Source organism: Lemur catta, chromosome 20 (genome assembly GCF_020740605.2).
Source record: "Lemur catta isolate mLemCat1 chromosome 20, mLemCat1.pri, whole genome shotgun sequence".
NCBI lineage: Eukaryota > Metazoa > Chordata > Mammalia > Primates > Lemuridae > Lemur > Lemur catta.
This window is the reverse complement of record NC_059147.1, coordinates 32,779,976-32,807,049: the sequence shown is the minus strand read 5'-3', so window position 1 is coordinate 32,807,049 and position 27,074 is coordinate 32,779,976. Positions and strand designations below refer to the sequence as shown.

General features: G+C 52.5%; 1 protein-coding gene and 1 long non-coding RNA gene across 7 annotated transcripts; one reads left to right on the top strand and one right to left on the bottom strand.

Moving 5' to 3' along the window:
• The first annotated feature begins 872 nt into the window (after positions 1-872).
• On the top strand, positions 873-23,184 carry MTHFSD (methenyltetrahydrofolate synthetase domain containing). Of its 4 annotated transcripts, XM_045533114.1 has the most exons (9): positions 873-946; positions 2,545-2,648; positions 3,902-4,015; positions 6,527-6,640; positions 7,972-8,062; positions 10,763-10,875; positions 11,172-11,297; positions 13,487-13,750; positions 20,625-23,184. In XM_045533114.1, the coding sequence occupies exons 1-9, from the start codon at positions 931-933 to the stop codon at positions 20,775-20,777; spliced, it is 1,095 nt and encodes a 364-aa protein (XP_045389070.1). In that variant the 5' UTR covers positions 873-930; the 3' UTR covers positions 20,778-23,184. The 4 variants fall into 4 exon arrangements, with proteins under 4 accessions (XP_045389070.1, XP_045389068.1, XP_045389069.1 ...); XM_045533112.1 differs by lacking the exon at positions 20,625-23,184 and having other exon boundaries at positions 13,487-17,770; XM_045533113.1 differs by lacking the exons at positions 3,902-4,015; positions 20,625-23,184 and adding an exon at positions 3,756-3,869 and having other exon boundaries at positions 13,487-17,770.
• On the bottom strand, positions 5,120-26,020 carry LOC123624965. Of its 3 annotated transcripts, none has more exons than XR_006730318.1 (7): positions 25,887-26,020; positions 20,276-20,397; positions 19,074-19,185; positions 18,452-18,692; positions 16,009-16,192; positions 14,023-15,216; positions 5,120-6,248 (listed from the first exon to the last, which is right to left on the bottom strand). It is a non-coding gene; the product is annotated as an uncharacterized LOC123624965 (long non-coding RNA). The 3 variants fall into 3 exon arrangements; XR_006730317.1 differs by lacking the exon at positions 5,120-6,248 and having other exon boundaries at positions 13,108-14,204; positions 14,475-15,216; XR_006730316.1 differs by lacking the exon at positions 5,120-6,248 and having other exon boundaries at positions 13,108-15,216.
• Positions 26,021-27,074: the final 1,054 nt, after the last annotated feature.

Sequence of the window (27,074 nt, the reverse complement as noted above, 5' to 3'; positions counted from 1 at the left end):
AACGCTTTTGTCTGTTTCACAAGTTTGTTGTGAGGACTTTATGAAGGATGGGAATACCATTTTGAAAGGTGGCAACCACTGTTTGGGCGCTTACAACGCACCGGGCGCATTGCTGGGGGCACGCGTGGACCCATCAGGGAGTGGCATGCGGTGGCTTGGTCCCCCTACCCAGTTGTATGCGTGTTGGGGGAGGGGTGTCCTCTTCTTAGTGCGTGAACGGCGCACAGCCAGACTGTCCCGTTTGCTCTCCGCTGGCCCCGGGCCTGGGGGGCGCGGACTCGGACGTCTGCAGCCTGCTCTCCCCGCCGCCCGCCGGCCCGCGGGTCGGCACGAGTGCGCGGCGTGGGTGAGCAGACGCGGGCTGCCACGTTGCTCCTCGCGGAGATCAGAGACCGAGGTAGGAACCTACGGTGCTTCCCCACGGGTGGCCGGGGACACACACAGGGGTCACCAGGGCCCGGCCCACGCACTCCATCTACTGGGCACGCTGAGAAAGTGCGGGGCTGAATGCCCGCACACCCAGCCAGGAGCACCCGCGTATCTGCAGAGTCTCCGAGCACAGGGTCTTGCGCTGGAGGAGCAAACAAGGCCGGCTTCCTGGAGGCGTCGGCCCCTGGGGACTGGAAGAGCAGGTGGGGTGTGTTTGAATGAGAAGTGGGCTCTGCGAGGCCAAGAACTGGTTCACGCCAGTAGCCCGAGGGCCTGGCAAAACTCCTGTTAGAGCTTGCCCGACGCACAGACGAAAGGCCCGGGAGCCGCTCGACCCTCCCCCACGCGGGCTCCTTCCGCCTCCCAGCCATACCGCGTGCGCATGCGCACTCCGAGGCAATCAAGGTACCTCCGCCCCCGCCAGTGCGCAGGCGCGCGTCGGGTGACGTCACTCCGCGCCAGACTCCGCTGGGGAAGGTGTCGCGCGGTGGCGGCGGCGCCATGGAGCCGCGGGCGGGTGAGTGGCGCGGCGGGGCTGGCGCGGGGGGCGGGGGGGTCCCAGAGGTGGGCGGGAGCCCCTGAGACCCCCGGGCCGGCTGGGGGCTCGGACGGGCCTGTGCGGGGTCCGGGGTCCGGGTCGAGCGGGCGGCGGGCTCGGACACGGATTCCCAGTGAAGACTCGGGAAGAATAAGGGTAACGGGCAGAAGAGCCAGGAGGGCCCCCTGCAGGCACTGTGGGCGCCGTGAGCTCGGGGGAAACTGAGGCAGGGGCAGGCACGGAAGCCAGTTTAATCTATACGCGGGGGGCGCTTGGCCGCTGTCGCTTCGAGGAATGCTTTCGGAGGTCGTCGCTCCGCTCTGGGCGCTGAAGAGCCTCCAGAGCCCCGGCCTGAGATCACCCTCTCGTGGGGAAGAGCCTGGACGGTCGGTGGCAGGATGGCCTGGCCGGGAGGGGACGCGGTGCTTACTGCTGATGCTCAGGTGTGCCACGGTCTGTTAAATCCAGCTACCGTGAGCCAACAGAGCCTCCCCCCCCCGCCACCTGTGCAGCCGGTAAACAGTACGGTCAACAGCAGGCGATAGTGGTAACAGTGATTTCCACACGTGAACTCTTTGATCAAAATCCACAATGCTGGCCGTACCCTGTGTTGTTAGGAAAATAAATCAGGTAGTAGATGGAGGGATTTGAAACGAGCTTCTGTACAAGTACAATTATATCCCTGGACCAGCAAAACCAAAAATTCAGTAAATATTTTAAAATATGTTCATATGAATATGCGGATTTTATGTTTCTCCTGCTTAACTGGAAACCAATATTTACGTTTCTCTACTCCAAGAAGAGCACATGGTTAATGCAAATTTTATTTGTTGGTACTGCCCCAAATATTTAAAGTATATTTGTTGCCTAACAATGCAATTCTAAAGTTGGATAGAGAATAAAAGATTTCACCCTAATAAAGGGAATTGTAGTTGGTAATCCAAAATAATAGCTGGCACACAGATCACTTAGTTTTAAGACAAGCTTATGTGACTTACAGCAAGAATAAACTAATCACAGTCATACCAAGGCTGAATAGACTGCGATTACATTTTCTTTACAATTCAAGAGAATTGTGTGTCCCAGTGAGGACTCTGGAAATGCCTAGTTACATGGCTTGGGCTGTATTTCATTCGCCTACCGCCACAGGGTTAGTAGAACTGGGTTAAACACTTGGGTTATTTAATTTACTCTGTTTTGGGACTTTAATAATTTCTTTTGTATCATTAACCCTGATTTTTTGATGTAGAGATTGTAAGGTTTTTGGATAGGCTGGTGGTATGTGTGGACTCTAGGAACCGAGACCTTTATCAGGGTAACCATCCAGGTGTGGTCATTCTCTAACTTAGCTAAGCCCTGCAGGCATTGTTCTCGGCAGGTCTCGTGGGCCTCTTCTTTTTCCATTAGGGAGGGGAAGGGTGCCTGCCACCAGCCTTACAGAGATCAGAGCTAGATCTGGTCTGGCATGATCACAAGCTCGGGTATGGAGGGTTGAGGGTGGGCAGCGTGGTCTGAGACTGCATGCACTGTGGCATTCCTTCTTTTATTAATAAGTCACAACACTTTTGTTCCCATAGGTGTCTCCAAACAGGACATTCGAGAACAAATTTGGGACTACATGGAATCCCAAAATATAGCTGACTTTCCCCGACCTGTCCATCACAGGATTCCCAACTTTAAGGTACTGAAGCACCTCTGGAGTACTTAAAAGGAAAACAGGATGTTCCCAAACAAATAACATTAGTAATACGGTTCCCATACTGCTTCATGGTGGATTAGAATTCTGTTCCAATTCTAATCTGAGTAATGGTGTGAAATCAAAACCATCTGGCCGGGGCATCCTTAGTGTTCAGAGACATCCTTCATCATGTTGCCCTTCATTCGGGCCTCTTGCCTCTCTGTGCAGGGTGCGTAGCTGTGTCTTTCGGGGCAGGGGGAGGTGGTGCTAAGGCTACTGTTTTCCATTTGATACAAAGTAAAATATCCTGGTTGGAAGCATGTTATTGTTGTGACACCTTTTCCCAAAGTTGGCCTCCCCAAGAACATTGCGGAGTGAATGCAATCTGGGAGGGAGGCCCAGCCACTCACGCCTTCAGAAAGAAATGAATGGCTTGCCAATCTCTGTGCACGCCGGGCCTCAGTTTCCCAGCTGCTCAAAATACGAGACCATCAAAGATGCCTGTTTTGATAGTGCTGAGAGAAAAAAAAGTTTGCTTGAAAGAGACGAGAGTTCATAATCTTCAGCACGCATATTTTCCAAGAGAAAAAGAAAAAGCACTTTTCAAAAATGCCCCATCAGGCTGGCAGGACTCGGCCATTTGCTGCCCACTACCCTGGTTTGGGCTCTCCCTCCCACGCCTGCTCTTCCACAGCAAGCTCCAGCCCTTCTCTGGGCCTCAGCTGAGCTGGTCCCAAGATTGTCCTGTCCCTTAAAAAGTCTCCTTTGGTTTGGTTTTGTTGTTGTGTTTTCTTTAAGCGCTTGTTACCCAGCGAAAGATATGGGAAGGACAGGGGAAAAGATGAAGGATGCACAGAATCATGGAGAAATCTTTAAAAGCGAACCAGTAGGGTTTTGTTTCAGTTAAAAACTAAATTGGGGCTAGTCTCCTTTTCCCAAATCCCTTTCTGCCCTGACAACTTCCTTAGATGTTTCTTTGGATGGCTCTCAGGTGCTGTCTTAGAATTAGAGCCCCTTCCTGTCTGGGTGAGACTCGGGCCAAGCTGCTCAGGCTGAGTCAACCCAAGCATGTGTGATGCTCTCGGTAACACGCCATTGCATTTGAAACAGGGTGCCGCTCGTGCCGCCGAGCACCTCCCGCGCCTGCCATCCTTCCACACGGCCAGAACCGTTAAAGTCAATCCCGATGCTCCCCAGAAAAATGCTCGCTTCTTCGTCCTTGAAGTAAGTGCAGCTCTGTCTGTTTGCCTGCCTAGGGCTCTTATCGGGCTTGCCAAAACATCAGAGACCTAGAAGTTTTTGCCAGAGCACGGGAAGTTAAAGTGGACCCTGACAAACCTCTGGAAGGCGTTCGGTTGCTGGCACTGCAGGTAATCCCACTTCCCTGAGCCGAGGCCTGGCTACCAAGGGGGACACGTTCTCCAGGGAGCTGGTAAATGCCTGCAGTCCTTCGTGGAGAAAGTCAGTGCTTCTGACTCCCTCCAGTGCAGAATGTGCCCTTGGTCTTTCTTCCAAGCACAGTCCAGGAGTCTGTCAGTTGTTTGGCATTCAGTCAGTCAGAAGTCCCGAATGTTTCCAAGCTTAGAGATAAAGGATGTTCTAAGCAATGTTATTCAGGCATCTGCACAGAGAGAGGAACCAGGCAGAACCTGTGATGTCCCAGAGTTGAGGAGTCGGAGCTGAATTAGAGGACATACCACGTTGCTGTTGGAAACAAGCATGCTGAAGAGTTTACTGTACTCAGACTCATTTGCTTCTTAATGACAAATGGTCACTTGTTACTGTGTCATGCTGTAATACTGGAAAGACCATGATAAAGAGCTGGAAATGTTTTTCTCAAAACTGTTAAACTTTTTAAATCCAGACATACTTTTATAATGCTTTTTAATTTCCTTACCTCCCAAACAAACAAATAAAAAATGATGGCATTGAGCCATTCTTAATTTGGAAGAGAAAGATTACAACATATTTAATTAGTTTTGCTACATTTGCAATATGTCTTTGAAATGTGATAAATAATAAGAAATCTGACAAATGTGTCCCCCAAATATATAAATTAGAACACAGTTTCTCAAATATATAGGCCCCTTCTCAAGGAAAAAAAGCGTCCCCAGGGTTGATTTAAATGAATTTATTATAATCTAATTTAATCTGTATAAACATAAAACTTGGTATACATTTTAATACTCAGAGCTTTTATACAACTGTAAAACCAAAATGGGCTGGGCCCGGTAGCTCTTACCTGTAATCCCAACACTTTGGGATGCCAAAGTGGGAGGATTGTTTAAGCCCAGGGGTTTGAGATCAGTCTGGGCAACATAGTGAGACCCTGTCTCTACAAAAAATTTTTAAAAAAATTAACCAGGCATGGTGGTGTGCACCTGTAGTCTCAGCTACTCAGGAGGCTGAGTTGGGAGGATTGCTTGATCCCAGAAGTTGGAAGGCAGTAGTGAGCTGTGATCACACCACTGCACTCCAGCCTGGGCAACAGAGCAAGACCCCATCTCAAAAAAAAAAAATCGGCATATAAATTAAATATAAACAAAGCTATAAAAGCAATAACATTCAAATTGACCCCATTAATTTAATGTAACGGTTGGTGGTGTTTTCCTGAAACAAATTTCTGCTGCCAATATGACCCTGGTCCTGAATGTCACAGTGCAAGATCTCTGGGATTCTGCCTCATGCTGACACGTGCTGTGTGGTGACTCAGTTCTCCCACTGCTGCTGTCAAGTCAACCTCCTGAGAAGCCTTGATCAGACAGGGCACCGGCCACACTGCATGGTAAAGTGAATACCAGAAAGTGTTTTTACAGGGACAAAAGAACACTGCAGGGATCTTGCTCTGGTTCTCTAATCAGCTCGTACAAGAGATCATTTTGTCTGCTGATGGCAGTTCAGCCCCAAGAGAGGCTTCTCTGCAGGCTTTGGCAGAAGGGCGGCTTCTTATAAGCCTTAGGTTTCTAGTCAATGAGTCACTTGAATGAACTGGAAGTTACAATCATCGTAGCAGCAGTGAAGGAAAGCGGCCAATAGTCACTGTGTGTGAGACAGGCCTGTCTGAATGTTTTCCCTGTGCTATTTAATTCTCAGTAGTCCTGTAGGAGCCATCTCTGTTCCCATATGACAGTCGAAACCAGACACACACAGGTGAAGTATCAATTCACATCAGTCATGGCAGAGGCAGAATTCTGGCCCCAGAGCTAGTCTTCGCGTGTGTGAGGTTTACCTGTCAGCCCCTCAGAGCTCAAAATCAAAAGCCTTCTAGGTGCAGAGACAAGAGTTAGCCAAGGCGGCCGCAGGAGAGGAGTGCGGCCGATGACACGATGACATGGCGGGTGTCTGAGCTCCTCCCTTCTCCATCCCTTCACTGATCCGGGTTAGATAAACAACCAAGCCACTGAGAGTCTGTTTCGTCCCAGGCTCTGTGCTGGGCACGGGGACGTAGTGATGAGAAACACACCAGCACATGTGGTCCCTGTGCTCTGGCACTTACAGGCTTCTCGGTGTGTTTTGGAAACTTCAGTGGGTTTAAGAATGCCTGGGAAGCAGGTCACAGTCCTCGTTCCTCAGCCCACACTGGGCTGAATTATTGATTTTTGCCTGTAATAATTTGGAATGGTAAGCAAAGTAGAATTAGCAAGTTTAATAAACACCCGCCTCTTTGTAGTGAGCAATGTGAAGTAGTAATTTTAAGTGAAATTGACCCCCACGTATTATGTAATTAGGTTTGCAAACAAGTGATTTCCTTGGCACATTACTGCCTACACCAAAAAAACGCAGGTAGTAGTAACTTGATTCCCTTCCTGAAATGGTAAAAACATATAAGAAAGTCCTATGTAAAATTTAATTTTGTAATTTATTGATTGTCTTTTTTTTAGAGTAAAAAAACGTTGTTGGTTCCAACACCACGACTGAGAACGGGGTTGTTTAATAAGATCACACCACCCCCCGGGGCAACTAAAGACACCTTGAGAAAATGCGCCACCTCTCAGGTAAGCGTCGTTCACCAAGGAAAGCACCATTCTCTGCTGAGACTTCTGATGAGTTGGAACAGCGTAAAATAGCATCATGAAATTGATTTTCAACAGAACCAAATGAACAGAGATGTCATGAAATTGTTCAGCAGTTTTGTCACTAAGGGAGCCAAGTAAAAATGCTCATTTCTGTAACTCGGTTTCTATTTCACACCAAGTTAGGAAATTATAAATTCCTTTTTGTAAGAAAAGGTGAAGCAAGTTGTCTGGTACTCTGGGTCCCTCGAGTGTCAACCTGGGGTACCCTTGCCTACCGCGTAGCCTTTTCTGGCTCCCCGCCTGTCTGCCACTGCCCCAGAGCAGCCGGGCAGACGGGCTGGAATTTCAGAAATGTATTCACCGGGACGTTGCCTCCCCAGTTCTAAATTAATAATTGCTGACAATCGGATATATAAGACTTTCTTGAATGTCTCACAATCTAGTAAAATCAAAGGGTGTAGATACTGTATTTGAGTGCATTATAATAAAATTTGTCTTGTATTTTACAGCTAAAGAAACAATTTGGTGACTTTTTTTAAGAATCCTAAAGTAAACTCCAGGTCACTTGATTTCTAATCTACTGAGAATAAAAAATCAGACAATTTAAGATATTCATCTTTAAGGGATTTGCCACTTAAGCCTCATGTATAAAAGTTGAATGTTTTATTTTTTATTTATTGGCACCTTGTCTTATTCCAAAAACCCAAACTTGATGTGGCTTATAAAAATATGTACGATAAAGTAAAAAAATAAAATATACATAGATAAAGGAGCAAAGGAAAAATAAAGGTAGAAAAATAAGATGAAGCCGTGGTTATGGTCAGAGTTCAGGAGTGCAAACCATGTGTGCTCCCTGCGGCTGGCAGGTACCTGCCCCCAGGCCACTGTGGGGTTAGGGAAACACGGGCTCTCCCGTGGGGCAGGGCCGTGGGCCAACCCCTGCGCTGTGACTGCTGGGCGACCCCAGAATAACCACATGCGCTGACCCTGTAAGGGGCTCGTCCTGTCTGTGTGCTGGCAGCAGACAGGGCCTAATGCCACAAGGAATGATCAGCTGCTGTTGGACATGGGACTAAGTGACTTTTCCCCTAGATTCACTTGTAAATGGTGTTATGAGAATCATAGAATCATGAACATCCTCAGCTTCCCTGTTCTTTAAATGCAGCCTCCAGTAGGTAGGATAAATGGAAATGCTGTGGGTACGTTTTGGTGGACTAGGTAATGGTTTAGAAGTGTTCTGTACATAGCGATGATGGCCTTCAGTGTTGTAGATGGAGTAAATGACCATGTCCTGTGTGCTAAACACGCAGGGGGTGAGGAGCTACAGCACACCCGTAGGCCTGGATTCCAGAGTCCTCGTGGATTTAGTCGTGGTGGGATCCGTCGCTGTTTCTGAAAAAGGTGAGATGACAAAACAGGACCCCCTCGATGTGGCAGCTGCTCCTGCAGCCTGCTGCTTCCTGGTCTCTGTCTTTTGACAGTTGGTGGCGATTTCTGCTTTCTGGACTCGCGCCTCCCCCGCCTGGCCCCAACTCAACACCTTTACAGTAGTTTTACTTTTCTTTGCAGGAAAAATAAAGTGAGATAACTCTCTCTTCAGGCGGTAACAGATTTTTCCCTCTGTTTGTTTTTAAGTTAACTGGAACTGGAGCTGACTTTATTTGCAGTCTCAGTAAATAGCTGGTCTTGGAGGGACTCCAGCCTGTGGGACAGCGTCAGGTTCTATGCTGTGCTGTATGATGCAGTGGCAGCCCCTGCACAACACGGGGTGGCCCTCAGACCTCCTCGGCCTGGCGCTTTGCCTGCAGCAGGTGACGCAGACGGCTCTTGGGCCACACGGCCAGGGGGCCCTTGCAGAGAGAAGGCTGGGTCCCCACGCCACCCCCTCTTGTCTCCAGCTGCAGCCTATGCTGTTTTCCCAGCCGTCACTCTGAGTAGGGTGTTGTTCTTTATTCTTTGCTCTTAGTGTGTTCCCAGTGTCAGGTGCCTTAGCTGTGCCTTCAGGGTTGGTACCCACGAGCCCACGTTCCCACGTTCCCTGTGCACCACCGTGCGTGGGCGGGGCACACCCAGGAGCTGGACTGTGCTTGGTGATGGAGCCGAGTCAGGACCGGCAAGAGTGGGGTCAGGGGAGAGACCCAGGAGCCCCGGCAGCCTGGAGCAGGGTGTCACTTCAGAAGTGGCCTCAAGGCTGGGTTTCACACACAGGGCATTGTCAAGGCAGATGGCGCTGAAGGGCTCGCGGGCAGAAGGGACAGTGTGTCCACGTAGCCTGGACCTCAGGTAGGTTGGGGCTGGCTCTTCAGAGGCCTTGAGTTCAGGCCGTGGGACTCGGCTGGTCTTTTGGCTGTGGGTTATTTACAAAGGTCTCCTCTTGAGAAGGATCATCGGGAGTTTTCCTTTATAGTTTAGGAAGGTATAAAGAAGAAAACTGTTTTTAAATGTCATCATTGGTTTTTAAGTGTCATCGTTTGCCCCCGTGGCAAGAGTAAAGTAGCCACTGGCTGTGTGCGTGTGTGGGCAGTTGAGTCGCACGGACAGGTCCCCCCGCTCGTTGTCCCAGTGTCTTCCCCAGGTGCCCGCTGTGAGGGGTCCCTAGTGTGGGCTCACGTAGGCACCAGCACGCGTGTGAGACACTGCTGTCGTCTGTGCTGTGGGTGTAGATTGGGACTCACCCTTCACCTACTCACGGAAGGGACAAGAGCACGCACGGCACTGGGTGCCTTTTGGTAACGGTGTCGACGGTTTTCGCCTGTTAGCGCAAGTGGGCCGGCTGCTGCCCTCACGTGTTCCTCGTGTGGACGTGCCGTGGTGATTCAGCGCAGGCCTGCCTGGTGGGCGCATGAACTGCTAGTTATTCAAGAGTTTGGTTTGGTCTTTTCCCTCACGGCTGGCGCCAGAGTGAGGCATGTTCTGTCGGAGGGTCCAGCGTAGCTTTGAGCTGTCCCCGGGAAGATTCCCAGGAGGGGATGGCCACCCTGAAGGGGGGACTTCAGACCTTGATGGAGGTCGCCAAACTGCCCACCAGAGAAGAGAGGCTGCTCCCTTGCGGTCCCCAACAGCGTATGCCCCGCCTCTGTCCCTGCTCCCTGTCCACGGCTGGAGTTACCACATTTCTTATGTTCTAGCATCTGACAGTGAGCAGTGGTGTCCCGTTTGCCGGTTGGTTTGCAGCAGGAGTGAAGTGGGGCGTCTCTCACGTGTTCACTGCTCAGCTGCCTGTGGTTTCCTGTGAACTGTTCACATCCCTCGCTGTTTTTCTGTTGAATTCCCGTCTGTCCTTTCTTTGCATGCCGTTGAAGGTTCTTGATTGTCAAAGTCGCACAGTCGGATCTGCACCATAGAAAGACGCGTCAGCAGTGGCCCGGGTGCTCCTGGCAGTGGTGCTGACACGGCGCAGAGGCCAGTGTCTGTCTGGGCGCCTCGAGCTCCTGCCGCGCAGAGTCGCGGGTCCTGCCGGGAGCGGGAAGGCCCTGTGCTCTGCACGGGGGGCTGGCCAGAGGCTGCCAACCCCTGGCTCAATCTTAGCTTCCCTCCAGGTTCAGGGAATCCTTTGGTTTTGCTTCCGTTTATGAATTTGCAAATGGCATCAGTTCTGCCCACACTGTCCCTCCCTCAGGCACTGTGGGGATAAACTGGGTGACTAGTCAATGCTTTTTAAGTGACAGGGCCGTGTCTTCATATATCCCTGACTTAAGAGTTTTTGTTTTCCCTCTAAGGTCAATAGATTAAAGATATGCTGGTTTTAGTAAGAATTTGTTCTTAGTGTTTTTAAAAACTGCTCTTTCATTACTGTTAAATGTGAGTCTTGCTAACACAGAGCTTGCATAAATGCGACTTCAGCTTCCCTTTGTGACATGTTGAGAGGGTTCAGTGTTCACGTCACTGTGTTTCACATTCTGTACATTTTCGTGTTGCTGTTCCTGTCTGACGCCTGACAGTGCATCTGTGGGCGACAGCTTGTGGGCTCCTCTGGACACCTCTGTGGACAAACCAGGGATATTGGGCTCGAGTTTCTCCTTCCCCTGTGACCTCATGGAAGGTGCGCTCCGCAGTGATGCCCAGCCCCCAGAGATCCTGACTCTCGACGTTGTCTCTCAGGCTGGAGAATCGGGAAAGGAGAAGGTTACGCCGACCTGGAATACGCCATGATGGTGACCATGGGAGCTGTCAGCGAGGAGACGCCAGTGGTCACCATCGTCCACGACTGCCAGGTGCTTGCTGTGGACGGGCTGAGGAGGGCCCCTACCAGGCTCCTCCAAGAGCCCGGGGGTGTGGGGAGAGACTTGAGTCATCTGCCTTGGCAGCGTGCTGGGTCGTGAGTGTGTCATGAGTCATGTTGATGGGCCAGGGCGGGACTTGCTAGTGGCGCGGCAGCTGAGCCTGAGCCCCGGTGTGGATTTGGGGGTGCTCCTCTCACCAGCCTCGCGTGTCCTGCTGAGCAGAGCAGTGCACGCAACTGGAGCCGTGTCCCAGCAGCCCCTTTACCCCCTTCTCTTTGTTGGACCAGGTCGTGGACATCCCTGAAGCACTCCTTGAGGGTCACGACATCACGGTCGACTACGTCCTCACGCCAACCAGAGTCATCGCCACGGGCTGTCAGCGCCCGAAGCCAACGGGGATCACCTGGTCCAAGGTGGGTCATCGCCTCGGCCAGCTCTGGCCTATGGCTTAGAGGCTCCTCCCCTCTTCTAGTGTTTTCTGTCTGCCACGGCAGCTGCTTGGTCCCAGTGTGGCTGCACTTTGGAGTCGCCCATGGAGCTTTTGAACATTTTTCTCCTAAATCACGATCTTGAGGCCCAGCCCCGGGAACCTCCTTATAAACCTCTGGGATTCCGACGAGCAGCCGGCTCAAGCTCTCCTTCACGGAGTACAGGAGGGGCCACACTGGCAAGGGGGCTGCCGCCGCACAGCTCCCATTACCGGCTGCCTTTCATTTTTACGAGTTTTCTGTCCCCCCCTTAATGATCTGTGTGGCCCTCTGTCTTCAGTCTTTCCTTTTAAAAATCCAGATTTTCTTATTGCACATCTGCTGCATCTCCAGGCAGAGCTAAATTGCATAGAAGGCAGTGTCAGAGGCTTCGTAGGTTTGTGCCTTTGCGATTTTTACCTCCAGACCAGGTCATGGCACGTGTTGCAAATTAGTCTAACAGGAGTCTGACCCCACAGGCCAACCTGTAGGTTACACTGCTGTCTCTGCTGGCAACAGCCGCAATGTAGTATCTTAAAATAAGGGGGAAAAGTCAACAATTTAAGTGCAGACAGCCTTTTAAAAAATATTTAACAGCATGAGAAAATGCTCATGGTATGAAGTAGGAAAAGCACAATATAGAATTACGTAAGCTCGATATGCAATTTGGGATTCTCATTGTGTCGAAGGGCAGAGAAAAGGCTGGGACGCTAACCTGCCAGGAGTGTGGTGGCCACCAGGCAGTGCCCCCACCCGAGAGATGCCCCGGCCTGCGGCTCCTGCTGTTGTGCTCAGAGTTGAGGAGCTCTTGGTTCTGGAAGGTGAACCCACAGCCATACTCGCTGTCTTTACGGTTTCAAACTTTATCATCTAGTAGCTTAAGAAATCCTTGAAAATTGAGGTATGACCAGTTTATATCTGTTTTTCAGTATTGCAAAATCACACGAAAATCTGAACTCTTTGTGAAGGTAGAATGGGGGTTCTGGCTTTGTAGAGGTATGGGGAGGAGTTCTGTTAGTCGGACTTAGATCATCTTTGGAACTCGCTGGAACCCAGAGCTTCTATAATAGGTCCCACTCTGAGAGTTTAGTGGCCTTGTGGCAAATCAGTTCAGAAGAATGGCAGAGGGTCCAGGGAGTAAACCTCCTCTTGATGAGAAGGGTAGCTGACCTTGTGGGCATGGCATGGCGTGCGGTTGGCTTTTCCTTTGCGTCTCAGCACTGGGAAGAGTTAGAAGGAGCAAGTCATTCTTTGTAGTGTCTTTCTGTGGTGACCAAGAGTCCATTTACCATCACAAGACCAAAACAGGTGCCCCTCACCTGCCAAGGCTCTGACACGGCAGTGCCAGGGAGCGTCCAGTTACAGGACTCTGGCCCCAAAGCGAAGGCCTTGCATGAAGTGGAGATCATTTTCTACTTAGCACTGAGAGATAGAACCGGGGGTTAAGTTAAAGAGGATTAGGAGCCTTTAGGTTTTCGAGAGGGCACTTGACTGTTCTTGGAGGTTTGTGTTTCTTTAAATACCACTCTCATTTCCTGATTCTTAGCCGGGGGCCTGTGCACCTCTTGTAGTTTGGAGATCCATGAAAAGTCTTTAGCGACCCCGGGAAATTGTGCACAGAATTATGGGTGAGTCATTTTTGGAGGGAACCCCAGGTCCTCACACAGGTCCCTGTCACCCTGCCAAGGATGAGAACCATCGCTCTAAGTCACGTATTGTTCTGAATGTAATGAGTACATCGATTCTGGTTGAACTATTTAGTTTTGTAGAAGAACGTTTAATTGTTGTGTGCTACTCTGTATTCAGACGTATCTTCTTTTCTGGGTAAGAGGCCTTGCCTAGGAGTCCCAGCTTCGTTTCTCCTCCCTGGGCCTCTAGGAAATGGAGGCCCCGTCCTGCAGCTGCCGTGGCCCCTGGGGCAGATGATGCAGAGGGCCCACTGCAGCTGGGGTGGGGGCTCAGGGCTACAGGTTGGCAACATCTTCTGTTTAAGACAGTGGGACCGCTGGGCATCCCTGTTTGTGCAGCGTGGGGGACAGTCAAGAGATTTGTGTGAGTGTGGGCGACAGATGCCCCTGGCATGACTTTGTCCCCTTGGACATCCTGGGAATAGCTGGAACTGCTTTGCTTTTCAGATCAGCTGTGAGATGATGGAGAAAATCCCAATACTGAGGAGGCTCCGCGAGCGAGAGAGGCAGGCTGGAAAGGATGTCACCCTTCAGGATGAGCTCTGGCACCCCAGCAGCCTCCAGAAAGTTCCTCCAAGCACCGTCACAAGGCCCCAGCACGAGCCTGGGCTAGAAGACGATTCCGTGGGAGCAGCCCCTGGTTCCCTGGAGGGGGAAGGTCCCCCACGTGCAGCCGATATCTACGTTGGGAACCTCCCCCGGGATGCTCACGTGAGTGACCTGAAGAGGGCGCTCCGAGAACTCGGCGCAGCCCCCCTGCGGCTCACCTGGCAGGGGCCCCGGCGCAGGGCCTTCCTCCATTACGGGGACCCCGCCTCCGCTCAGCGGGCCCTCTCCTGCCTGCAGGGCCTGCGCCTGGGCACCGACACCTTGAGGGTGGCACTGGCCAGGCAGCAAAGGGACAAGTGACCTGGTGGATGGCTGGAGGTGCACAGACACACCCTCACCATCGCCCCCCATGTGACGTGGGACGAGAGGCTTACGTGGCAGGATGTGGCAGGACTGCTGCTGTGTGAGCTGCTCAGTCTCAGTTCTTCCCAGGAAGTCACGGCACAGTCGCCGGTGAGCAGGGGCAGCTGGCCGGTGTGTGCGGTGACACGCAGGAGCTGCAGACGCGGTTTAGTCACGTTCCAGTTTGTCCCGGTCCGTGAGCCTGTGTGCTTCTCTGGAGGGACAGAGGGCTCGAGGGGCTGAGTGAGCAGGTGGCGGTAGATGGGTGACGGGAATGTTATGGTCTGAGACGTCAGAAATGACCACGTAAAGACCAAATTGAGCCAAATCAGAAGTCTTTATTAGCCTTTGGTGGCGGCAGAGAGAGCAGCCGCTGGCCAGCTAATAAAGACTCCTGATTTGGCTCAATTCCGTCTTTAGGTGGTCATTTCTCGCATCTCAGACCATAACGTTTGGAGGCCCCAGCGAGATCTCTGGGCTGTACCTGAAACGAAGCCTTTCTCAGGGGGAGGATTAATTGGTCCAGGATGAGCGGCCTTTACAAGGTCTCAGGTCTGCCGGACACCAGACTGTAAGGCCTGCAATGAGCTAAGAAGGGAATGGTTATTTAACTCTGGTACCTGGTCCCCCCCCCAGCTTGGGGATAAGCAGGGACGGTCGGCCGAACATGATTTCATATGGGGTTAAGCCCTTAACATAAGGAGTGCCTCTAGCCCTTAGCAGAGCAAAGGGGAGGAGACCTACCCAGTCTGCGCCAGTCTCTAGCTTTAATTTGTTTAATGTTTTTTAAAGTCTTATTTATCTTTTTTATCTGTCCTGAACTCCGAGGCCTATAAGTATAGTGTAATTTTTAATTAATCTTTAATGTCTTAGTTAATAATTGAGTCGTTTGGGTGATGAATGCCGGGCCATTGTCAGACCCCAGTGCAAGTGGGAGGCCAAATGGGGGAACAGTCTCAGTAACTAGTTTTTTATAGCTACTTGTGCTGTCTCTAACTTTGGAGGAAAAGCTTCTGCCCATCCAGAGAAAGTGTCAATGAATATAAGCAATTATTGGTATCTGTACTTGCCTGGATTTACTCGAGCACAGACATGGCACCTTGCTGCAGCTTGCCGGGCTTGGCAGTGTAGCCAGGGAATATCCAACCTCCTGAATCAGGTCTAGTCTTTAGGGCTTTTCCTATTTTAACTTCTTCTTCTGTGTAGTTTGGAGAGTTTGGCAGGAGCTGTTTTGGCAGAGCAGGGAGAGTCAGGAGAGGCCCCACTGGTTTTTGTGAGACTTACCTTGCTGTCGCGTCAGTGAAAGCATCACCTCGCATCACTGGGGAGTCAGTCCTCGTTCTTGGTAAAATGCCCCCTGTACATGTGTCGTGGTAAAGGCTCTCTCCTGCCTTAGGGCCTGGGTCAGGGCTATGAGTTCAGCCTTTTGGGCTGAGGTTTTATGTCCACGAGCCTGTGCCCAGGTAACCCAGTCAGCAGTCACCACAGCCACCCCTGCACACCTGACTCCCTCTGAGATGTGGCAGGATTGAGGGAGGCTGTTTTCAGGAAGCAAATCCTGGGGGTGTCTAGCAACAGTATCCTGATTTGGTTTTTTAGGCCCCTTGCCTCTCTTAGTTTTATATTTTTTCTGTTCTATCATAGCAGATATGAGAATTTTGTCCATCCTCTTAGACTGTGCAGTCCTAGGGTCCTCTCTCTTGTAGATCTTCTGGGCAATTTTTATTAACTCAGACAGCATTTTACCCTCAAATCTCTCTAATCTCTGCAGCTTTCCCCTAATATCTGGGGCCGACTGGGTAGCAGATGCAATGTTAAGGCCCGTCTATTTTCTGGTGCCTCTGGGTCTATGGAAGTATACAGGCGGGAAGCTTTAAAAAGGTGTTTTAGGAACACTGCTGGGGACTTGTTAGGTCCCTGTATCGTTTCGCTTACCTTAGACAAATTAGTAGGCCTTCTAGCCACAGCCCGTATGCCTCCTGGCAGAGTCAGGCAATACGGTTCGAGAGCCTCCTTACCTTGTTCTTCACTTGGGTCCCAGTCTGGTCGCGCAGAAGGGAAACCAATCTCTACTCGGACTGGGTCAGTCGTGGGTTGTCCATCCGGGCCAGGAATGGTTTTGACCGCCTCCCTCCTCATCCGCTCACGCTCTTCAGAAGGGAAGAGGGTTTGGAGGGGCTGCTGGCAGTCCTCCCAGGTTGCCTGGTGAGTATAAAAGACAGTCTTTAGGAGAGAAATTAGTCCCTGAGGCTTCTCAGAAAAAGAGGAGTTGTGGTTTTTTTCAGTTAAGTCACTAGTTGAGAAGGGGACATAAACCATGAGCGGAGGGCGGTCAGGTCCCGGTAACTGGGACGCTGCCCTCCTGGGGCCATCCAACACCAAACATGGGCCACGCTCGTTATAAAATTTCTGTAAGTCAAAGGTGTTAACTGCAAAGCCGTAGGGCCCGGCCTGACGCTGAAAGTCCTGGAAACTTTTCAAGAAGCATTCAAGAGAGCAAGTAACATAGGACTGAGATCGGTCCATGATGAAAAGCCTAAATATCACAAAATTCAGGCAACAGTCAGAATGGGGAGCAACACTGCAACTAGCAAAGGAAACCTACTGCAGTCCAGTATGCACCCACTAACAACAGCCTTCTCCCAGGCCCCCAATCCTCTGGGGCCACTGTGTAAAGTCCAGTATCCAGTAATAGGGTCAACCCGAACAGGCCAACGGCAGTGTAAGAAGCTGACTCAGTCATTTGGTTTAGGGGGACCCTAGTAGTCTGTCTCAAAAACAATTTTTATACACAGTCTACATTTATTAAACGCCTATGCCAGCGACGAAACACAGAGACACAGACTTGTTTTACAGGGTAGGGTTTCTCAAGCTCCGTGGCCTTTCGGCCGTGGAGCTGTGACACTCATTCACACCATACGTGGACATAAAGGAGAGAGGACAGGACAAAACAATTGGCCAATGATGACAGCACGCAGAAATTGGACTCCCTACTGTCGCTGCTGCCCCGATGGACCCAAGATGGTGGTGGCGGCATAGGCCGTCTACCCCCTCTTGATTTTGATAATAAGGGCCTCGGACCCGCCGACACCAAGGGGAGTCAGGGAGCTCCCAGTTTGGCGCCTTGTTGATTTCACAGTGGACTCTTTAAATCTCATTCAAAACGAAAACCAGAAATTTCAGCTGCCTGAAAAGATCTGAAGACCACGCACAGAGAAAGGCACAGACAGATAGAGAGTGAGCGGGGAGAGGGAGACGGGCGGAGAGAGCAAGCAGCGAGCGGCTTGGGGGAGGCCCAGTTCTACCACCCCAGGCGGCCTCAGGAAAAAGATAGGAAACTGACAATCACGGAGCCCCATGATAAGCGCGCACCGTTCTTTAAAGGTCGAAACTATAACCTAGGACCCAGATGACAGTTGAAACTGAAATGGAATCGAAGCCGAGAGAAATGAAAGTAGAAGAAGAGTAATCCAAAAGAAAATACTCAGGACTCTGACCAGGCCTCGCAAGTCCTAGGTGACGTCTCACATCCCAGGACTCGCCCGAGGAAAAGGGGAAACAGAACCAGATCATGACAGTAAGTTGCAGGTGACGTCTCACCTCTTGAAACCTGCCTGAGGAGTGAGGCTGCGTCCAGCCAATCTCCTGAGGCGCCAGACAACTCCGGAGCCAGAAACAGACCAGAAAGGAACCCACCGATGGTTCTAATCATCAGGGAAATGCAAATCAAAACCACAATGAGATACCACTTAACTCCGGTGAGAATGGCCTTTATCAAAAAGTCCCCAAACAATACATGTTGGCATGGATGTGGAGAGACAGGAACACTCATACACTGCTGGTGGGACTGCAAACTAGTGCGACCCCTGTGGAAAGCAATATGGAGATACCTTAAACAGATACAAGTAGACCTGCCATTCGATCCAGCAATCCCATTATTGGGCATCTACCCAAAAGACCTTCTATTACAAAGACACCTGCACCCGAATGTTTATAGCAGCACAATTCACAATTGCAAAGATGTGGAAACAACCCAAATGCCCATCAATACATGAGTGGATTAGTAAAATGTGGTATATGTATACCATGGAGTATTACTCAGCTATAAGGAATAACGGTGATATAGAATCTCTTTTATTCTCCTGGAGAGAGGTGGAACCCATTCTACTAAGTGAAGTATCCCAAGAATGGAAAACTAAGCACCACACGTACTCACCAGCAAATTGGTTTCCCTGATCATCACTTAAGTGCACATTTGGGAATGACACCAGTTGGGTGTCGGGCAGATGTGGGGGTGGCGGAGGGGATGGGTGTATACCTACATGATGAGTGCGATGCGCACTGTCTGGGGGGGTGGACACGCTTGAAGCTCTGACTCAGGGGGAAGGGGGCCAAGGGCAATATACATAACCTGAACTTTTGTACCCCCATAATAAGCTGAAATTTAAAAAAAACACTCACTGGTAAACAGAAACAGAAGACTCGTCCAGAAGAATTTGCAGTTTTGAAGGTGTCAGGGGTCGGTGCATTGTCAGGCCTCTGCCCGGGGCTGACGAACGTCTCTCAGAGGCCTTCCCCTAGCGCCGCCGCCAAAGGCACAGAGAGCAGCCGCTGGCCAGCTAATAAAGACTCCTGATTTGGCTCAGTTCAGTCTTTAGGTGGTCATTTCTCATGTCTCAGACCGTAACGGGGAATTTCGGATCTGAGAGGAAGGGGTTAAGAGAAGATGGTTGAAGGATCCTGCCCAAGAGAAGCCCTGGCAGCGACCGCGGCAAGGATCTCTGCTCCAGGATCCGTGGCCGGCTGGAGCAGAGAGCCGCATTCCGGATCGCAAAAGCCCAAGTCGTGTGGTCCCTGGGTTCTGGGTGCTCATCACAGCCCGGTCTCAGTGTCAGTCAGTGGGGACCCACGAGACCTTCCTTCCTGCTGCCCTGGGCACCTCCCCAGCCCCCGCCCCCTGCCCCCACCCCCAGGGCCAGCACCAGCTCTGGGCCAGGCGGATGCTTTGTCTCCTGAGACCGGCTCTGGAATGCGTTTCGTCCCAGCCCACATCATGTGCACATGCAAATGCGCACATACTCACATCTGCCCAGCGCTGCCTGTGTCCCAGGCTGTTCCCTCCCGTTGGTTTCCAGAAGCCAGCTGGGTTTTGGCTGAACTGCCCTTTCTCAACAGAAGTGCTTTTGCAGTCGGACCTGGGCAAAAAGTCAAAATAAGCATTTAAGTGGAGATTTTACTTTTTTCTAATGTATATGTGTTGGAAATTTTTATTTTTTAGCCCGAGGGTTTCACTGAGTGTATTTTAAGCCCATTATCGTGCCCCGAGAGGGCAGGCCTTGCATGCAATTTAAAGAAAATGTTCTCAGGACTCTGTCTTCTCTTTGAAAGGGCACTTCCTCGTTGGCCTTACAGTGGAAATACTGTAGAGACGTCAGAAAGAAAATCTGTCCTTAGACAGATGTTCTTATTAAATACAGACTTCTTTGCCAAGGTGTCACGAATAAAACAAGTGGGTAGAGATGTCTTTGGTGCCACAACCTGGCCCCCAGCCCCTGGGCTCTCCCCTCCTACACAGCTGGTTCACGTGTCACATGGCGCTCAGCTCACAGCCGAGTGGCACTGGGTTACACTCATCGCCTTAGCCTGTTTGTTCTGTTTTTCCATCTTGTATTTGAAAGATTCTCGTTTGTTTGTTATTTGCTTTTTGACTGTCCACATGCCCCCATGCGGCTGGCAGCTGCAGGAGAGCAGCCAGAACAGCTCCTGGCAGACGGGGAGCGACTCAGTCACAGCTGCGTCTTCTGTGCGAATGCACCCACCGGAGCCAAGAGGTGGAGAAACTGGGTCCGGGTCCCACCGTCTGAGCTCCTGAGTCAACCGTGTCTGGTGCAAGCTCTGCCCTCAGACTGTGCAGTTACACAAGTCAATGAACGATCACTCTCAGGTAGCTGGGTTGCTTGGGTTTTCTCCCATTTGCAGCCAGAATAATCCAGGTATGCTGACATACAGATACGAGGAAATAGTTTATCATTTTTATATTTGTGGAAAATAAGAAAGACTAAAAGGCAAGTGTCTGAAAGGGAAACACTGCGAATGTATCGGCCTGCGTGCCTTTTACTGGCCCGGCCCGGCAGGCCCGTGGGGGGCAGCGCTGGAGGCCGCCATGGAGGGAGGCAGGTGCTCACTGACCCTGCGTTTTGCTCCCAAGGTTTCAGTCTCATTAGCACCAGGATCGTGTCATCCCAGGGTGACAGATCTGCAGCATCACCGTTTCCAGAAACTCACCTTGAACTTGGCAGGAATGAGCACCGGACTGCGGGGCCAGAGGTGCAGGGGTCCCTGTGCACGCTGCTCCCGGGCGTGTGCTGCGGGCAAGTCACGCACCTGTGCAGGCTTGGCTTCCTCGCCTGTAGAATGAAAGGTTGAGCTGGTTAGGTCCTCGAGTCCTTACGGGCTCTAATATTCTGTTTCTCTCAAGGCTAACTGGTCACCATCACTTAGAATTTTTGGTTTGTTTATAAAAGCAAACATTCATCGTAGAAATTTTAGAATGTGGGAAGGATCACAAAGGGCAGCACTTGGGCGGCCTTGACACTCACTGCCCCTTATGTGTTCCTGCCTTTCTCCCATGCAGCTTGAAAACATACGTAAGATTAATGACACGAGCTTCAGAACCCAACAGACTTGGCTCTTGGCATCAGTCCTGTCACCGTCTGGTACAGCGAGTTCACACCGCAGTTGCGGCATCTCCCAGAACTTCCATTTGCTCGTCCACAAACGGGCATAGGAACGGTCCCCTCCCTGAGATTTGGGAAGGCCGACTGAAAGCGCATGGTCTGCAGGTGGCAAGTGCTCACAAGTGTGCCCCCTGCTGAGACCGGTTGGTCTGGCCACGACAGACGCCACTGCTCACCCCCCAGAAGGAGGAAGAACTCTCCAAGGGGGTCACCCTCAGGACTAATGCAGAGTTCCCAGCTGACGTCCCTGCACCAGGAGTGGATCCTGGGGCAGAAGCAGTGGTAGCGATGGCCCTGGAGCTGACTCCCAGGTGACAAGGTTGCCACGGGTGCGGAGAGCTGGTGACAGTGGGCAGGGGTACCAGTGTCACTGAGTGCTGGGCTGTAGGAGGCAGCGCCCACGCCAGGGCCTCTCTGCGCACCCTCTGCAGGGCTCTGGCCTGGGGGAGGAGCTTCCCCAGCCCCCGTCAGTCTGGGCCTCATCTGCAGACGTGAGCAGACCACGAAGAATTGCCGAGCACTTGAGGAAACCGGTGTCTTGTGACGTCTGTCTCTTGTGGAAGTGTTAGTAGAGGAGTCAGAAAGCCATTAGAAGGCCGTCGTGTCCATTAGAAAGAGAATGGGCTGGCAAGAAAAGAATTCTTAGAAATTGAAAGCATCATACAGTAGAAGACGAAGGTACAACAGAGACAGACACAGTTAGTAGGCAGATGAAGGCCCGTGATGCTTCCGGAAACCCGTGCAGGGGGGTGCAGAGGGAGCGAGATGATCACGTTAAAAGTTTGCTGCAGCTGAAGGAAGGTCTGATTTCATAGTGACAAGCTCCGCAGAGTGCCAGACAGGACACACATACAACCCCATCACTCTCCCGCAGTGTCCACAGCTCCTTAGAAAGCTCTTTTTAACGCAGTTGCAACACAGACTCGTGAGAGCTTGGGGAGATGCCTGATGGGCAGTTCAGGGCTCATACGGATAAAGGGATAAAACTTCCCTGAAAGGTGAAAGACCCGAATGAAGACACACGTGTCCCAGAGGGCAGGTCTGCTGTTGGAAGATCCTACTCCCCCTGCACCGAGGCGTCCCGCACCCGACAAGCAGAATCCCAGCACGTGTTTCTCGCGGAGGCTGGTGAGGTGCGCAGTCAGTGCTCAGCAGCAGCCAGGGCGAGGAGAAAGCCTCGCCCTCGGCCACCTGAACTCACTCAGAAGCTTCAGGACTTGACGCAGTAGCACATCAGCAGTCAGATCAGCAGGACAGGAGACAAAGGCCCAACGTGGTGGAGTCCGGGGCACGAGAGGACTTCCAGAGGGGAAGGGTTTGCCTCTTGAGAGATGGACAGAGAGCTACTGGCTGCTGTTTCGAAGGCTGAAAAAAGCAACTTGGATTTCTGAATCACGCCATGCAGAAACATAAATTCCAGGCTAATTAAACATCTAGACACAGAAGGCGGCTTTGGAGATAAGAGGACGTTGTGTGATGTTGGTCTAGGAAGGGGTTGCACGGGCAAGACCTTGCGTTCAAGGAGGAATTTATTCCTTTGTCCCCCGTGGGGTGCCAGATTTTGATGGGGATGGAATCCAAGTGAGCCCACCGAGATGAGCTATCTGAAGAACACTTCTCCAAGTAGCAACGTTAACTAGACCATTTTATGTAGTTATTTAGCATTATCCTTTTTAATGCTGCCAGATGCAACAAATAAAGGGCCTCTTAACACTGGCCTCTTAGAAACACGGCCAGCGGATCCAGCTGCTCCCAAGTGTGAGCTGATAAAGCGTGGAAAGGTCTCGGCCTCTCTGTGGGATCTGGGAGCGGCCCCCAATTCATGTCCTGCTCCTACCAAAAAGGCGGGGGAAGCGGATGGGACCCACAGTTTTAACATCCGGAAAAGTGCGTCTTCAGGGTGAAGCCCAGGCCCCTGCTGTTAGGCCTCTTCCACCTTGGGTGACTGCTCACCCCAAGCCCAGCACTGCTTGGGACAGTGGTGGACTCAGCAGCTTTGCACGAGCACCTCGCGCCCCTGCCTTAGGGCTGTGATACTGGCCTGGGCTCCCAGGAGTCCAGACTGACACTCCGCAGGGCATTTTCCTACATGGTTTCTGTGTGAAGTCCAATCCGAGTGACATAAATAGTTCACAGCTCTGTGACATAGAAGAGCTGTGGTTGGTCCTGGAATAAGGACCTCTAAAACCTCTTATTCTTCATCAAAACTTTCAAAGCTGGGTCCGGTCCTGCCATTTGTGGAAAAGAATATTTGCATAGGATTTCCCCCGTGCTGCAAAACAACTACCATATAAAGGTGCGGTAGAACTCTAAACACAAGCAGTAGAGAGTGTTTAGAAAACATCAAGAAAAATAATCCCACCACCTTAAGCAACCACTGGAACTTCATGTGTTTTCTCATAATCGTCATTATGCATGGATTTTTTTCTTTTGTATTAAATAACATTTGGAACGATAGCCAAGATAGTCTTTGTAACCTTTGTCTCCTACTTCTCAACGCAGTTTCTGCAGCGCGCGGGGTGCATGCTCAGAGCTCTCTGCTCATCGCACCAGCCAGCGAGCCCATTCGCGGCGTCCGGTTGCCCGGGTGGGACCAGCAGGCAGCTCACGCGCTCCTGCGCGCCCGGCCAGAGCACACAGTCTCGATACTGTAAGTAGGAAAACGCTCTCCCCGTTTGTGCAGATGAAAGTCTGAGGCCTCGAAGGAAGAAGTGACTCTTCCCACCTGGTCCCACAGCGGGTTCTGGCAGAGCTGAGCCCAGTAGAGGCCATGGTCGCTCCAAAGCCAGTGCTCTGCTCCGTCTGCCCGTGTCCCCCCCCCCCCCGCAGGCCCACGGGGTGGAAGCTCCTTGTGGGCAGTGTCAGCCCAGCCTTTGGATAAGGATGCATTAAATACGCAAGCGGGTGACTGTTACTAAAGGAAAAAGCCGCACTTGGGAGCCTTAAAGGACTTGTCCAGGGTCCCAAACCCAGGCAGTGGTAAAGCCGAGACTCAGGTGCTGGTCTTCCCGCCCCTAGAGCTGTGCTTGCTTCCCTCACTACTAATCGGTTCTCTGCAGCTGGGTGGGCAAGGGAGTTCCTGTCCCACCCTGCCAGCCCCTGGGCTCCTGGGCGCCACCTGCCCTCCTGGACAAGTGCTGCCGCCTCTTCTGTGGCTCCGTGGGCAGCGCTTGTGGGCATTGCTTGGCCTCCCTAGTCCTGTGGGCATTGCTTGGCCGCCCAGCGTCCTGTGGGCATTGCTTGGCCTCCCTAGTTCTCCACCTCTGGCCCGCCCGTCCCTCACCCCAGACGTCCGCACGAGGACAGCACCGATGAAGACACAGACGCCGATAGGACAGGCTGGGACAGCAACAGGGACACGGTCAACCAGGGAGAGCCACCCGTGGGGACCACGGACGTTCTAGCAAAGGGAGAGTGGGGAGAGGGTAAACTGTCACGTGACAACAGCATTTAAAAAGAGGCGCCTGCAACCAGGTCTAGGGATGTAAGTTTCGGGCAAACACACCTCTGCAGCTGCACCCACAGCAGACATCACTAATCGGCCCCGCACTCCGCTGGCCAGTGGGCAACATCGTAAGGAACCAGGGCCTGCGGATCTCACAGCATGAGACGCAGAGCCCATGTGAGGATTCCATCCTTCTCTTCACCTCTCCTAGTCTTCCCAGGAGCATTTCCGAGCCCCCTCTGTTTCCACAACTGCAACTCTCACAGCCCCGGCCCCTGGCAGAAATAACGCACTGAGGCTTGCTACGCTCCCTTCCCCTTTATCTGGTCCCCTTATACATTTATAAGCTATATGATGTATTTATATGTATGTTCATATCTATATGGTTAATGATACGACATACATACATAGACACACAGATGTGTAATTCCACCCAGCCCTCACAGTCCCTTCTGAGGGACATCCCGTTTCACAGACGAGGTAACTGAGGAACAGAGAGGAACCCACTAGCCCGTCAGCCCCCACTGAGCAGGGAGTGAAGCGAGCTTCAAAGGCAGCCAACTGGAGCCTGAGCCAGAGCCACCCACGGCTCTTCCTTCATCGTGGAGTGTCCCTAACTTGCCACTTAGGGTAGGAGGAGGAAGAGGAGGCCAGGGGTGTTTTCTGGAAGAGAAGAGCGGGGCCCCTGAGCAGGGCCCCAGGGCAGGCAGCACAGAGATGGGACCAGGCCAGGGCTGCCCCATCGGACACCTGCAGGGAGGCTGTGGCCACGGGCATCAGGGCTGCCCACTCTGTCCTGTCTTCCCGGCACCCTGAATTCTCTCTGCACACCACTAAGTAGCCACCCCTGCTGCCAGCCACTGTGCAGTGGCACCCGGCTACCCTTACCCCGTTGGTTGAAACTGCTCCGTGTCCGAGTGCATTTGTAGTTGAGGAAACCAAGGCAGCTTGTTTCCCAGTGTGTGGTGGAGCCACAGGTCCTGAGGATCTGGGAGCCCCTCCTGGTCCCCCTCCCTCTCCCCTGCGGCCAGGTCCTCCCCTGAGCCCAGTGACTTTGCCAATCTTAGTGGTCATCCTGGGTTTTTACGGGAGACCGTCTGGGCAACCTTTCAAACGAGCAGAGACTTTTAAATAGAGAATCTACACTCCCATTCCCCGAACAGAGCAGGGTTTCTTCCCCTGAATGGAACCCTTTATAATTTGATGTCCATAAATCATAAAGGTTAAAATGGGAGCTGACATGTGACCATGTAATGTGGACATTTTGCACTTTGGATGGTTTGGAAGCAATAAACTCAGGCCCCGAGGTGCTGAGTTGTGAGCAAATTAAACATCCTTCCCCACGTCGGAGGGCGAATTAACTCATTTAACCCTCAGCAGAATCCCAGCAAGGACGCACAGCTGTGTTCTCATTTCCCAGGTGAGAAAGGTGTGCCCCAGAGAGGTTGCTGACTCACTAGGGTCTCAGGGCAGAGCTGGCCCCGGAGCCCGCCCCGCTGGCGGGGAGGGGCTGTCCCCGGAGAAACACTGCGGGCTCATCTCCAGCCACAGCGGGGCCTCAGGGGCCACTGGAGGCCACAGCAGCTTGTTGGAACACAGGCCGTTTAAGGGCTGAGGAACGTGGCGATGAAGCCACGCACACCAGGGTTTGCATGTGCCCGAGCTCTGTGACCTCTGGCACAGTGGTCACCCCCTCTGCGCCTCGGTTTCTTACCTGTAAGTCCTTCCTAGACGAGTGACTCACTCAGGCCTCGCTGCAACGCTGCGACTGCCGTGCTCTCTCCAGCCTCCCTCCCCGACTCTCAGACGGGGAGGCCGAGGCGGGCGGAGGAGCCGCACCTGCGCGGCTGCGGGGTCAGGAAGAGGCGGAGTCCGGACGCACGTCCGGCCGGGCGCCAGCGCGCCTCCCCGGTGGCTGCCCCTCGTGGCCGTGCAGGGACGTGGCTCCCGGGGCCAACACAGCAGACTCGGGTGAAACGTTCACTTTTTTCTTTGCAGCTTTCTAAAGTTTGTTGGTTTATTTTAAATAAGCCCTATCAGTTGTGTAATTAGGAAACAACTGATTTAGTTGCTTGACCTACGACCAAAAAAAAAAAAGCCAGCTTCCCCTTCGGGAAGGTCAAACGGTCTGAAACACCGAAGTCGGGTCACTGCGCACGTCTGTCCGCGCCAGCGCTGCGGAAACCTGCGCTCCCCGCGGGGCGGACGCTCCGGCCCCGACACGAAGTGCGCGGAGCGGACGGCAGGTGGCGCTGCCTCCCCGCGGAGACGGCCGGGCCGCAATCCCGGGGCGGGTCGACGCTCCCGGGTCAGACGGACCCCAGCGCCCTGGGCGTCCTCTTCTCTCTCCCCAGGGAGCCTCCTGACCCTGAGCTCCCCCCCCCCCGGGTGGACATCGCACGAAGACCCTGGGCAGTGAGCGGGGCCTGCTGCCCGGGACCCACTGCCCGTGTTCGCAGCGGCCTCAGCTCCGGCTGCCTCCCTCCGCCCGAGCTCCGCCGGCCGCCCCACCTTCCCGGGGACAGCGGAGGCCTGGCCCTCTCTGCCCGCACCGGCTGGGGACCCTGCTGTGGCTTCGCAGCAGAAAGCCAGGGCTGGCCAGTGCTGCCTGCCTGACAGCGACCCACAAACACCGTGTGCTGCTCACCCATGGCCTGCTTCGGGGGAAATTCCCAAACACAGGAATGTTTTTATCCTTCTCCAGGGACATTTGAGGACCCAGCTCACTTTCACGTGGCCCTGGCCCCCGACACAGCCCCGGAGCGCCTGGTCAGTGCCTTCTTCCTGGCGAGAGGGCCCCAGTTTTAACGAGATGCTCAGAGAGGCTCATCGCGGTGTGTCCCCTGCACGCTGCCCGCCTGCTGACACAACACACAGTCCACAAGAAGCCACACGATGGCCT